The 13,861-nt window shown below is 42.2% G+C and overlaps 1 protein-coding gene across 5 annotated transcripts in view; it reads left to right on the top strand.

Annotated features, from left to right (window-relative positions):
* DOP1B (DOP1 leucine zipper like protein B) overlaps positions 1-5,742 on the top strand; it is a 98,923-nt gene extending 93,181 nt beyond the window's left edge. For all 5 annotated transcript variants that reach the window (XM_066370248.1, XM_066370247.1, XM_066370245.1 and 2 more), the window contains 4 exons: positions 948-1,003; positions 1,735-1,896; positions 4,495-4,624; positions 5,113-5,742. In XM_066370248.1, coding sequence (XP_066226345.1) covers positions 948-1,003; positions 1,735-1,896; positions 4,495-4,624; positions 5,113-5,364 — 600 coding nt within the window. In that variant the 3' untranslated portion in view covers positions 5,365-5,742. The remainder of the gene's footprint in view (positions 1-947; positions 1,004-1,734; positions 1,897-4,494; positions 4,625-5,112) is intronic.
* The last annotated feature ends 8,119 nt before the right edge of the window (positions 5,743-13,861 follow it).

The following is a 13,861-nucleotide window of genomic DNA, read 5'->3' as shown; positions in this document are numbered from 1 at the left end:
TTCTGGATCAGGAAGAACCAGACATTATCTCTAGAAATTCTTAACAGTGCAGAAGACAATCAAGTTGGTAGACATACCTCTGGAGGGATTATACAAAATGGAAGATTTATATATGGAATAAGGTGGGGCAAGGAAGCTATTAGCAAAAGAGAAGAAAGGATTCCAGGACACAGAATAGGATGAGTTTATCAAGCAGATAGCCTCTTCTTCTGGGAAATGTAGACGGCCTGGTGACAGAGTATCTCGTTGCTGTGGACCAGAAAATTCTAGACTGGTTGATTGAGATTATGTTTTTGGAAGAGGTTGAAACTGCAGTTATATCTTTTTATTTATTTATTTTTTAAATTGATTGGTTTTAGAGTGACATAGAGAGGAAGGTAGAAAGATAGAGAAGCATTTATCTATTGTTCCACTTCTGCATTCGTTGATTGCTTCCTGTATATGCCCTGACCAGGGATCAAACACATAACCTTGGAGTTTTGGGATAAAGATCTAAGGCTCAGTGGATAAAGCATCATCCTGGTGCACTGAGGCCACAGTTTCAATCCCAGTCAGGGCACGTATGAGAAGCAATCAATGAGAGCACAACTGAATGGAACAATGAGTGGATGCTTCTCTCTCTCTCTCTCTCTCTCTCTCTCTCTCTCTCTCTCTTTCTCTCTTCCCCCCCCCTTTCCCCCTCTCTCTCCCCCTTCCCTACTCTCCCTTCTCCCTCTCTGTCAATGGATAAACAAATAAATAAATAAAAATCAAAGTTTGGTGTCATGGACTTTAGCATAAGTGATGCCACTTTGGACCTGTGATTTCTTTAACATTAAGTTGTCTTTTAATTTGTTGATTGTTTCTTTTGCTTTATTTGCTATTTTTTATGGACATACAAATTTTAGAAATTAAGCTAGGCTTAATCTTTCTCAAATAGTAACTTGAATTCACATTTTATTTTTAAGCTTCAGACATTCATACAGCTTGAGGACTATCTGAAAGAGGACGATGACTCATTGAGGTGAGTGGGTGAGGGTCTGTGCACGTCTGTGAAGGCTCATGGATATCACTATGATTTAGGGTTACCTAACATAACACCAAATACCATTTTTTTGAAGTTCTTGTGAAGGGACCACCTATTTTGATAATTTCTTAAAAGGGAAAACCTTTTTTTGGTCATTATGTTACTAGTTCACAGTATGTGTGCTTCATAAGGCCAAAACTCAAAACATCAGAGTTTGGAGTAAGGAAAGGTTTATTGATCACTAAGGGATCAACCTAGAAGATGGGAGACTTACTGGTGCCTCAAATACATCTGTCTTAAGAAAGGACAAATTTCAGGCTTCTTTTATGTCAAGAAGGGAAATGGGAGGGGCAAGGGGCGATTGAAACTGTAGACATCTGGGCACCATAAGGGGTCTGAGAAAGATTGTGCTTAGACTGTTGACTAGTTGATGTGAGTCCAGTTACCAGATTCCTGCAAATCATTGATGAACAATACATATCTCCTGGGAGAGGTAATTTCTGGTAAGGGCTGTTTTTGTTAAACTCAAGCCACAAACAGGATTCCTCTAAAGATTGGTGTTTCTATATGTAAGAAGCTGTTTGCCTGAAGGCCATGGGAACAAGGCTGGCTTGAACAAGATGGAGTTGGAGAGGCTCAGCTTTTCATGCTGTTCCAGTTTGCATAGGCAAATGGACTACAGCAGATGTGAATGAGTTTATAACAAAAGTTTCTTTGCAAATTTATAGAAACAGCAACAAAGTCAACAGATTGAAAGTTTCAGTCCCTGATGCAAATGGGCCCTCGATAGGGGAGATGTCCCAGAGTGAACTCGTCTTATATTTATCAGCTTGCAAATTCTTGGACACAGCACTCTCTTTTCCATCTGACAAGATGCCGTTATTTCAAATGTAAGTCAGATAAGATCATGTGACCTCTTTGAAGTGGGTGACTTTTCTTTCTCATTAAGCACTTACACTGTCTTTTCCTGCACAGTATATGAGAAACTATAGTACAGTTATATAGTGACCGATGAGCCCACTCAGCACACCAAGGTTCAGATGACTCGCAATATCGAGGATTTTGTGAATTTGGCACACAGTAGTGTGTTATGGGTGTGTGTGTGTGTGTGTGTGTGTGTGTGTGTGTGTGTGTGTTTAGGTGCTTTTAGCAGCCAAATGCTTATAAAATAGGAGTGATGTACTAGTGAGCCTCGCTGCATTTGTGTAGACTATTTTGTCTTTGTTTTTTTTGTTGTTGTTGTTGTTGTTTTTGTTTTGTATTTTTCTGAAGCTGGAAACGGGGAGAGACAGTCAGACAGACTCCCGCATGTGCCCGACCGGGATCCGCCCGGCACACCCACCAGGAGCGACGCTCTGCCCACCAGGGGGCGATGCTCTGCCCCTCCGGGGCGTCGCCCTGCCGCGACCAGAGCCACTCTAGCGCCTGGGCAGAGGCCAAAGAGCCATCCTCAGCGCCCGGGCCATCTTTGCTCCAATGGAGCCTTGGCTGCGGGAGGGGAAGAGAGAGACAGAGAGGAAGGGGGGGGGGTGGAGAAGCAAATGGGTGCCTCTCCTATGTGCCTTGGCCAGGAATCGAACCCGGGTCCCCCACACGCCAGGCCGACACTCTACCGCTGAGCCAACCAGCCAGGGCCTTGTCTTTGTTTTTAATTAAACAAGTGGAACATACCATCTCCAATTCACTTTGCCCCTGTTGGCTTACATTTTCTGTAGGCTTAACGTAGCTGCTCATATGTTTAATTTTATGCCTGGCCCCTGATGCCACTTCTCTCTATCCCATTCCACAAAAGAGAGTAATCATGTAGATGTGTTTGTGGTTAAAAAGTGTGTTCTCCTTAAATGCATGTTACTAAGTGAGAGAAGCCAATCTGAAAAGACTATATATGGTACAATTCCAATAATATGACATTCTTTAAAAGGAAAAACTGTGAAGACAGTAAAAAGATTAGAGGTCTCCAGGGGTTAGGGGAGAGGATGGCAGAGCACAGGAATTTTAAGGCAGTGAAACTCCTCTGTATAGGGGAGAAGAAACGACTATGGGTGTTGCTATACTGATGGTACATGTCACTATACTATCAGTCCAAACACACAGAATGCTTAGCAGCTGGCAAGAGTGAGCCCCGTGGTAAGCTGTGGGCTGTGGGTGATGATGATGTGCTGTGTAGTTGCGTTGATTGTAACGATAGCAGGGAGGCTGTGCCTTTGGGGGAACGGGGTGTATGCAAATTCTGTCCTTTATGTTCAGCTGTGCTGGGAACGTAAAACTGTTCTTAAAAAGAAAGCTTTTTTTAAAAAGTTGGTTCTGATGTACCTGAATATGCATAGCAGTATTCATAATAGGCAAAAAGTGGAGACAAACCAACTGTCCATCAATTGAATGGATCAATAACGTGTTCTGTCCATGGCATGAAATCTCCAGCAGTAAGTAGTATGAAGCACTGACTCACTACAGCATGGATGACCCTGACTACATTGTGTTAAGTGAAACAAGCCAGCCACGAAGGACCCCATATTGTGTGATTTTGTTTATAGGAAGTGCCCAGAGTAAGAAAATCTATAGAGACAGAAATGTTATTAGTGGTTGCCTAGATTAAGGGAATACAGCAGACTGAGGGGGGATCTGAGCAGAATTTCTTTTGCGTATAATGAAAATATTCTTGGCCCCAGCTGGTTAGCTCAGTCCGTAAAAGTGTTGTCCTGAAATGCCAAGGTTACAGGTTCCATCCCCTGTCGGAGCACATACGGGAAGCAGCCAACAAATGCACATCTAAGTGGAACAATAAATGAATATCTGTCTCTCTCCCTCTCTCTCTTTCTCTCCCTTTTTTCTCTCTCTCCCTCTCCTCTCCCTTCTTCCTACCCCTCTGCCCCCTTCTTCTCCTCCTCCCCCTCTCCTTCTTCCCCTCCCTCTTTTCCTCTCTCTCTCTGCCCCCTTCTTCTCCTCCTCCCCCTCTCCTTCTTCCCCTCCCTCTTTTCCTCTCTCTCTCTCTCTCTTTCTCTCCCTCTCTCCCTCTTTTCCTCCCCTCTCTGTCTCTCTGGAATCAACCAATTAAAAGAAAGGAAGAAAGAAAAAATATTTTTGCCCTGGCCAGGTAGCTCAGTTGGTTATCGCATAGTCCCAATATGTCAAGGTTGTGGGTTTGATCCCCAGTCAGGGCACATACAAGTATTAACCAATGAATGCATAAATAAGTAGAACAACAAATCAATGTTTCTTTCTCCCCTCACCCTCTTCTTACCCTCTCGCCCTCTCTTTCTCTCTTCCTCTTTCTCTCTCTAAAATAAAAAAAAAAAGTTTAAAGAAAATATCCTAAAATTAACTATGGTGATGCATACATAATTCTGTGATATACTAAAAGCCATTGAATTGTACACTTTAAACAGGTGAATTGTATATGTGAATTATATCCCAATGAAACTATTGGAAAATCTTTTTTAAGTGGGCTCTGAGCCAGCATGCCTGACACGTTGGGTTTTCTCCTTCAGTTACAGGTGGGCATTCGTTCCAGAAGTGGACACAGAGGGTCCCGCCTTCCTGTCCGACCTGGAGGGGAATCACCAGGAGTGCAAGCCCCACACTGTCAGGATTCTAGAGCTTCTAAAGTTAAAATATGGGGTAAGTGTTTTCCTCTTAACTGTACGTATTCATGGAAGAAGGGAGAAGAGGTCAGTGAAATATTCGAGATGCCACCTGAATTTAGTAGCCGGGAATAATTTTCAAAATTTCTCTCATCTAAATGTTACAACTTGGGGATAGTTATGAATTTTACTTTTATTTTTTATTCGTATGTCACATTCTCATCCCAGTTGCTAAAGGTAAGGCGTCCTGGATAACACACTGTGTAGAAGTTTATTACTTAGAGGAAGGGACTGTGGAGGAATGGCAGGGGCCTTGGGAGGGGGGGGGGGGCGTGAAATCCGAGTGGAGAAGATCAGTTGAAGACCTAGCATTTGCGTTTATGCTGCTGTCCTTAGTGCTGATAACGCACTTTTCATAAAGATCCTTCTCCTAGGAGTTGCCACCTGCACGGACTTCACTTGAATTTCAAGCCCTTAGCAAAGCCATATTGTTTTTATGGGGCTTTTGGGGGGATTTCTTTGCAGGAAGTTAGTGGCTCTGACGAGATCACCATGAAGAGTGAATTTCCTCTTCTGCGCCAGCACTCTGTGTCCAGCATCAGGCAACTGATGTCCTTCTTCAAGACGTTAAACTGTGCTTTTAAGACCCAAAATAAACTGCCCACCGACACTCGTGGACCTCCATTCTTAGAGTTTCCTGTCACAGACTGCCCAAGGGTCTTGAAACAACTGGAGGAGTGCATTGAATGTGATTTTTTGGAACATCTGGAATGTTAACCTTGTAAGACAATTTGATCCATTTGCTGACCCTTCAGCGGAAACCAGGATGTATTCTAAACAAGGAGAGAGCCGGGCACGCTTTTACAAACAAGTCTGTTTCAGTTCTGAAAGCAGATTTCAGACAGTTTTCTGCTGGGCAACAAAACACACCTCCCTAAATGCCTTGTAATATATTTGTATTGAATTATATGTTTCTTCCTCAATTTGTGTAAGGAAAATAAAATTAATATATCATCTAATGATAGCAAAAAACTTGTAAGTCGAAGTAAAGTATGAAGAGAGTGAGGTTTTCTTTGTTGATGCAAGCACACGAGTCTGTCTCAGGATGTTTGTCTAAAAGTTTTAACTTGCTGAATATTATTTTTTAACCTTTCACACATATGTCCTTTAAAGTGATTATTTTAGTGCTACATTTTAAAACCAAAATATATTTTCTGAAAACAATTGCCCGTTACAATGGACTGTTTAGCAGTGGGGGGCGCTTGGAGAAGTTATCTGAGTATATTTAACTCTTTCCCATTAAAATCACGTGTGTGCACTGTTCAGCCGAGTAAAGAACACCTAGTTTTCAGAGCTCTGACAGCTGTCACCTTAGGTATGTTCCACAACGCACCTTGCCAGTACTTTCCATTTATCGTAAATCAGTCAGCGTGGTCAGAGAGACGGGCGTGCCTGAAACAACCACCAGGGAAACTCATTCTTGGGACTCTTCCCTTCTCCCCTCTCCTTTCTGGGATCTCCTTGCCACTGTGCACACATCACTGCTCATTAGAGTAATCCCCTTCTAGGCACAGACTTCTCTAGCCTGGCAGGGTGTCACCCCACTGTTTCCTAGCCTTTTCGTCTTCTGCCAACTGCCCCATTTAGCACCTGGCTGGGTGCCCCGCCTCTGCTGCAGTTTGCCTTCTGGACCTGCCTGTCTCCAGTCCCCTTTCAGCCACCAGAGCATGAGATCACTTCCTGGCCAGATGATGCCTACTGTCCTCATGAGTGCTCTCATGTCGTCCTTTGTGTAGATAACAGTGTTGGGGATTTGACTGACACGGCGGGTTACATTTCTCCTGACATCCTGCTGTGTATCCTTTTGAGTGCAGAGCAGAAGCAGTTTGTGTCCTAAGCCCCATAGAGGACCTGGGGAGCACAGGACCACTCGGTTTCCCAAATAAGAACTAAATATAAGGATCGGAAGGCACCATATGAATATTCATACAAACAGGTGTTAAAAACTACATGGAAATTGTGTGTTGGGGGATAGCTTTGAAAACATTTGCAAGTTTGGCCACTAACATTTTAAGTGTCTAAGTATAGAATTATGAATTCTATGTAGCTTGTACTATGCGTTTCCCTATAATTCATGTTGTAAGGAGTTACCATGGACTCATTTATAAATAGTTAACATCAAGTGGGTTTAAATGTTTATCTACCAAAATTTACAACCAAACTAAGAGCTTATTCATATCATTAGTGCTATTGTGCCACGGAAGGCAGCTCTTATATCTGTACTTAGATTTACAGGTTTTTTCATTTTTTTTCTTTCCAGTATCTAAAACAACTTAGTGGTCTCTGATAATACCATACGTAATTTAATCCTTAATTGTTCAAGAGAAATCTTAAAGGGAAGGGATTCAACAACACATCCCTCTTTCTCATTGGACACTGAAGAAGTCTTATAGATGTGGCATACATTAAATCTCTTTTGTCAGTGTATACCACAGTAATTGAGGATACAGGCTCCAACGTCAACTCCCTCACGTGCTAGCTTAGGTTTTCTCACCTGTAAAATGGGAATATCAATGGTAACTACCTCTTTGAGTTATAGCAATTAATCATCTCTGCCACCTCTATGATCTATATAAACAGTTTTAATCATGTACCCATTTGTTAAAATGTAGCCTGTGCTCACCCCCAATATCTATAAACCTGCATGTTACATTAGCTTACCCGAGTACCAGCATACATTACATATTTCATAAAAGAGGAAATGGAGCCTGGCTTGTGGTGGCTCAGTGCATAAAGCATCGACCTGGAATGCCGAGGTTGCCAGTTCAAAATCCTGGGCTTGCCTCGTTAAGGCACATATGGGAAGCACTCACTACTACGAGTTGATGCTTCCTGCTCCTCACATTTCTTTCCTCTCTCTAAAATCAAATAAAGATCTTTTTTAGAAAAAGAGGAAATGGAGATATTACCTCAATACCAACATATACTGTGTATGTCATAAAAGAGGAAATGGAGATTTTAACCTATGAGGAAAAACAAAATTAGCACTTCTGATATTTTTTACTTACTTTCCACTGGAGGCCCTTCTGCACCCATAGCTACTTTGCTCGAGTCTCACTGCAACAGATTTCCAGTGGCAGGGTTCTCCTGACCACTCTGAACAAGGCTCGAAGGGATTCTCTTCACTCTGAACTTTAGAGACAACACAAAGTCTGGTCAAAGATGACTGAATTCATGGTATGGAATGATTATGGTTTAACAAAATATGTAACCCTGGTCATCCACATAAAATACTAATACAGTGGTTTCACCAGCGTCCACTTGCCCCTTGGTATAGAATGGGTGTGTTCCTTAACTGGTCCATGTCCACATGAAGGACATGCACCACCTCTTCTTTGATGGTGTTTTGCACATTCCCTGGTTTGTGTGTCTGTCTCATTAAATTGCAAATAGAACCTGGTTGAAGGCACTATATTATGTCAGAGCACTTAATTCCAAGGACATACGATTCTGTCTGGTCTCCCAGCTCCTTGTTCAAAACTTCATCAACTATTTCCACAAATCTAGCCAATTCAACTCCTAATTTAACGGGGTATAACATACAAATACTGGAAGATATAGCCTGTTCTCTTTTTTTTTTTTTTAATTTTTTTTAAATTTATTTATTCATTTTTTAGAGAGGAGAGGGAGAGACAGAGAGAAGAGGGGAGGAGCTGGAAGCATCAACTCCCATATGTGCCTTGACCAGGCAAGCCCAGGGTTTCGAACTGGCGACCTCAGCATTTCCAGGTTGACACTCCATCCACTGCACCACCACAGGTCAGGCTAGCCTGTTCTCTTTTAAAACACACCTCGCCACACCTTGAGGTAGGAGCCACCCCCTCTGTGTTGTGGCCCTCAAGCACAAGCTGATTTAGCAGGAAGTCAGGTGGGTGGGGTCATCTCAGAAACTGTCTTCCATGCATTACCCAACAGCAGCCATCTCGAGATTTTCCTGTTTGACTTTCAGCACTGGGGCTGAGAACACAGGGCTCTAGAGCGAGACCAACCTAGGTTTCAGTTCCTGGCTCTGCTGGCTCACAGTTCCGAGTGAAGTGCACCCTCCAGGCCTTGTTCAGGGTGATCAGGAGAACCCTGCAGTTAGAAATCTACCTTGTGTGTGCCCTACCTTGTATGTGCTGCAGCAAGAATCGAGCAAAGCAGCTGTTCCTGGCAGGGGCCCTCGCACCTGTGTGCACAAGAATCACCTGGAGAGCTTGCTCAACTTGCAGAATGCCTCCCCTTCTCTCCGCAGGGTGTGAATCAGTAGGTGCGGTGACATTCAGGAATCTGTAACAAGTTGTTTTTTATGTCAGTGCTCCTGGGCCACTTTCAGGGAAATGCTGGTTTTCAGAGCAGTGCAATCACAAAGGGGATGGCTCTCGTGGAAACAAGGAGGATGCCAGCAAGGTGGAAGGTTGTTGGCTGCTTCTCTTGTTATACAAGTAGCTCTTCCTAAGTGGTTCTCCATCTAAATCAAAGAAAGCCCACCTTTAAACCAAGGGAAAAAAGGAAATGGACTTTAAAATGCCGTGGATTTAGGAAGAGTATGGCAGTTCTTCAAGTAGTTAAATATAGAATTACATGCTCCAGTAATTCCACCAACAAGAACTGAAAACAGTCTTAAAGATATATTTGTACACCTGTGTTCATGGCAGCATTATCCACAATAGCCAAGAGGTAGAAAGAACACAACTGGCCATTACAGATGAATGTATAAACCAAATGTGGTGGAGACATGAAGTGGAGTACCATTCAGTAGTGAAAAGAAAGGATACCCTGGCTGGATGGCTCAGTTAGTTAGAGCTTCACCTCAAAGTGCAGAGGATGTGGGTTCAATCCCTGGTCAGGGCACATACAAGAACAGATCAGTGTTCCTCTCTCAAAATTTAAAATAAATAAATAAAATGCAAATTATCAGGCTTCACCCCAGACCTACAGAATAGAAAATTCTGGATTTAAGACTCAGAAATCTGTGTTTCAAGAAGCTTTTCAGCCTGACCAGGCAATGGTGCAGTGAATAAAGCAGCAGACTGAGATGTGCAGGACCCAGGTTCGAGACCCTGAGGTCACCAGCTTGAGCATGAGCTCATCTGGTTTGAGCAAGGCTCACCAGCTTGACCCCGAGGTTGCTGGCTCAAGCAAGGAGTCACTTGGTCAGCGGTAGCCCCCCAGTCAAGGCACATATAAGAAATCAATCAATGAACAACTAAGGAACTGCAACGAAGAATTGATGCTTCTCATCTCTCTCCCTTCCTGGTTGTCTGTTCCTATCTCTGTCCCTCTCTTTGACTCTCTCTGTCTCTCCCACAAAAAAAAAAAAAAAAAAAAAAAAAAAAAAAGCCTTTCAACTGATTCCAATGCATGCTTAAGTTTGAGAGCATTGGCTTAAAATCTATGAGTTGTTTGGGTTTTTTATAGTGGGTTTTGTGGGGGGTTTTTTTGCTTTTATAGGAAGGGAGAGAGACAGGAACATCTGTTCCTATATGTGCCCTGACTGGGGATCAAACTGGTAACTGCTGTGATTCAGGACAATGCTCTAACCAACTGAGCTATCCAGCCAGGGCTCGGAATTTCTAATACATGCTACAACACACATGAACCTTGAGGGCATTATCCTAAGTGAAGTAAGCCAGTCAGAAAAGGACAAATATTGTATGATCCCAATTATATGAGGTCCCTGAAGTAGTCAAATTCACAGAAACAAAATAGAATGGTGGTTGACAGGGGCTGCAGGTGGGGGGGGAATGGGAGTTAGTGTTTAATGAGCACTGAGATTCTACTTGGGATGATGAAAAAGTTCTGGAGATGGGTGGTGGTGATGCTCGCACAACAACATAAATGTCATTATTGTCAGTTGTACACTCAAAAAGGGTTAAAATAGTACATTTTGTGTTCTGTATACAGGACCACAATAACATTTTTTTAAAGATTTTATTTATTGATTTAACAGGGAGTTGAAGGGCAGTGAGAAGTATCAACTCATAGTTGCTTCACTTTAGTTGTTCTTTGATTGCTTGTCATATGTGCCTTGACTGGGCAAGCCAACAGTTTCAAACAGGGGACCTCAGCATTCCAAGTTGTTGCTTTATCCACTGCGCCACCACAGGTCAGGCAACCACAATATATTTTTTAAACAATATGGTGAGTATAAAATGAGATAGCCAGGCTCCTCCTTATCTGGTTAATGAGCACCTATCCCACACTGGGGTCCCTCCCCTAAAGTCAACCCGAAGCTGATGGTATGTAGGAAAGTAAGGAGCAATTTGCCCTTAAAGTTTTGGCTCTAGAAAAAGAAGTCACTTATCTTACCCTAAATTGAAATTGTGATAATGACTCTTGGGGCCTGATAGAGCTTTCAGGTCTTCTTCAGAAAGGCCTCTCTAGTGTCTGTCTTTTCCAACCATTCTTATCTCTGGCGTTTCTTACTGTGCTGCTTTATCTGCTTAGTAACGATTCTCTCCTCTCCTTTAACCCAGCAAAGTCCTACTCAAGTCATTTGTTGGTCTATTTACCAAATATACAGATGGGAAAGCCTAACTCCTCAGTGTTGCTTCTTTCTACACTTCTTCAGGCACAGCGAGACACTCAGTCACAGCATGGCCCCATTAGAGCACCTAATTGGATAAAAGCCCATCCCTGGCCAAAGGGAAGCACTACTTTTGTAGAAGAGACAGAGCCTGTATCTTCAGTTCCTTTGGTGCCTGGCAAATGCAAACAGCCAGTAAATAGCTAAATGAAGAGTATAAAGATTGATTTACTTTCCCAAGGCGGTGTTGGAAGGATAGTGAACCAATTTTTTTTTTATTGATTTTAATTTATTGTGTTTACATAGATTCTAGTGTGGCCCTGAATGCATCGCCCCTCCCCCGTATTTCCCTCAACATCTCCTTTGCCCCCTTCTCCATAGCGCCCTCCTCCCTTCCCTTCAGCTTTATCCCATCCTATCATCCCCTTTCCCTCTGTCCTCTTTTCCTCTGGTCCCTTTGCTCTCTCCTCTGTCTCAATTCTGTTTCTCAGTTCACATTGTTCATTGGATTCCTCAAATGAGTGAGGTCATGTGATATTTTTCTTTTTCTGCCTGGCTTATTTTATTAACATAATAGTTTCCAGGTCCATCCATGTTGTCACAAAAGGTAAGATTTCCTTCTTTTTCATGGCCGCATAGTATTCCATTGTATACATGTACCACTGCTTTTTAATCCCCTCGTCCACTGACAGACACTTGGGCTGTTTCCAGATCTTCACTATTGTGAACAATGCTGCCATAAACATGGTGGTGCATTTCTCCTTTTGAAACAGTGCTATAGTGTTCTTGGGGTATAGTCCTAAAAGTGGGATATCTGGGTCAAAAGGCAGTTCGATTTTTAATTTTTTGAGGAATCTCCATACTGTTTTCCACAGTGGCTGCACCAGTCTGCATTCCCACCAGCAGTGCAGGAGGGTTCCCTTTTCTCCATATCTTTGCCAGCACTTATTCTGTGTTGTTTTGTTGATGAGCACCATTCTGACTGATGTGAGGTGTTATCTCGTTTTGGTTTTAATTTGCATTTCTCTAATGATTAGTGATGTTGAACGTTTTTTCATATGCCTATTGGCCATCTTTATGTCCTCTTTGGAGAAGTGTCTATTCATTTCTTTTGCCCATTTTTTGATTGGATTGTTTATCTTCCTGATGTTGAGTTTTACAAGTTCTTCTTTGTTTTTAAGAGACGGAGAGGGATAGATAGGGACAGACAGACAGGAATGGAGAGAGATGAGAAGCATCAATCAGTTTTTCGTTGCGACACCTTAGTTGTTCATTGATTGCTTTCTCATATGTGCCTTGACTGTGGGGCTACAGCAGACTGAGTAACCCCTTGCTCTAGCCAGAGACCTTGGGTCCAAGCTGGTGAGCTTTGCTCAGACCAGATGAGCCCGCCCTCAAGCTGTCAACCTTGGGGTCTCGAACCTGGGTCCTCCACATCCCAGTCCAACGCTCTATTCACTGCACCACCGCCTGGTCAGGTGAGTTTTACAAGTTCCTTATAAATTTTGGTTATTAACCCCTTATTAGACATATTGTAGAATATGTTCTCCCATTGTGTAGTTTGTCTTTTTATTCTGTTCTTATTGTCTTCATCTGTGCAAAAACTTTTTAGTTTGATATAGTCCCATTTATTTATCCTGTCTTTTATTTCACTTGCCCGTGGAGATAAATCAGCAAATATATTGCTGTGAGAGATGTCGGAGAGCTTACTGCCTATGTTTTCTTCTAAGATGCTTATGGTTTCACAGTATATATTTAAGCCTTTTATCCATTTTGAGTTTATTTTTGTGAGTGGTGTAAGTTGGTGGTCTAGTTTCATTTTTTTGCAGGTAGCTGTCCAGTTTTCCCAATACCATTTGCTGAAGAGGCTGTCTTTACTCCATTGTATGCTCTTACCTACTTTGTCAAATATCAGTTGTCCACAGAGCTGTGGGTTTATTTCTGGGTTCTCTGTTCTGTTCCATTGATCTATGTGCCTGTTCTTATGCCAGTACCATGCTGTTTTGAGTACAATGGCCTTGTAGTATAACTTGATATCAGGAAGTGTGATACTTCCCACTTTATTCTTCCTTTTCAAGATTGCTGAGACTATTCGTGTTCTTTTTTGGTTCCATATGAATTTTTGGAATATGTGTTCTATATCTTTGAAGTATGTCATTGGTATATATTTTAATTGGTATTGCATTGAATTTATAAATTGCTTTGGGTAATATAGACATTTTAATGATGTTTATTCTTTCTAACCATGAGCACAGTATATGCTTCCCCTTGTTTGTATCTTCCTTGATTTCTTTTATCAATGTTTTATAATTTTTCTGAGTACAAGTCTTTAATTTCCTTGGTTAAATTTACTTCTAGGTACTTTATTTTTTTGGTTGCAATAGTGAAGGGGATTATTTCCTTAATTTCTCTTTCTTTATTTTTTTTTAAATTTATTCATTTTAGAGAGGAGAGGGAGAGACAGAGAGAGACAGAGAAGAGACAGAGAGAGAAGAGGGGAGGAGCTGGAAGCATCAACTCCCATATGTTCCTTGACCAGGCAAGCCTAGGGTTTTGAACCGGCGAACTCAGCATTTCTAGGTCGACGCTTTATCCACTGCACCACCACAGGTCAGGCTAATTTCTCTTTCTGACAGTTCACTGTTGGTGTATAAAAATGCCTCTGATTTCTGAATATTACTTTTATATCCTGCCACCTTGCTGAGT

Source organism: Saccopteryx leptura, chromosome 2 (assembly GCF_036850995.1).
Source record: "Saccopteryx leptura isolate mSacLep1 chromosome 2, mSacLep1_pri_phased_curated, whole genome shotgun sequence".
Taxonomy (NCBI): Eukaryota; Metazoa; Chordata; class Mammalia; order Chiroptera; family Emballonuridae; genus Saccopteryx; species Saccopteryx leptura.
The sequence above is the reverse complement of the archived record's forward strand: the minus strand, read 5'-3'. Positions and strand labels throughout refer to the sequence as shown.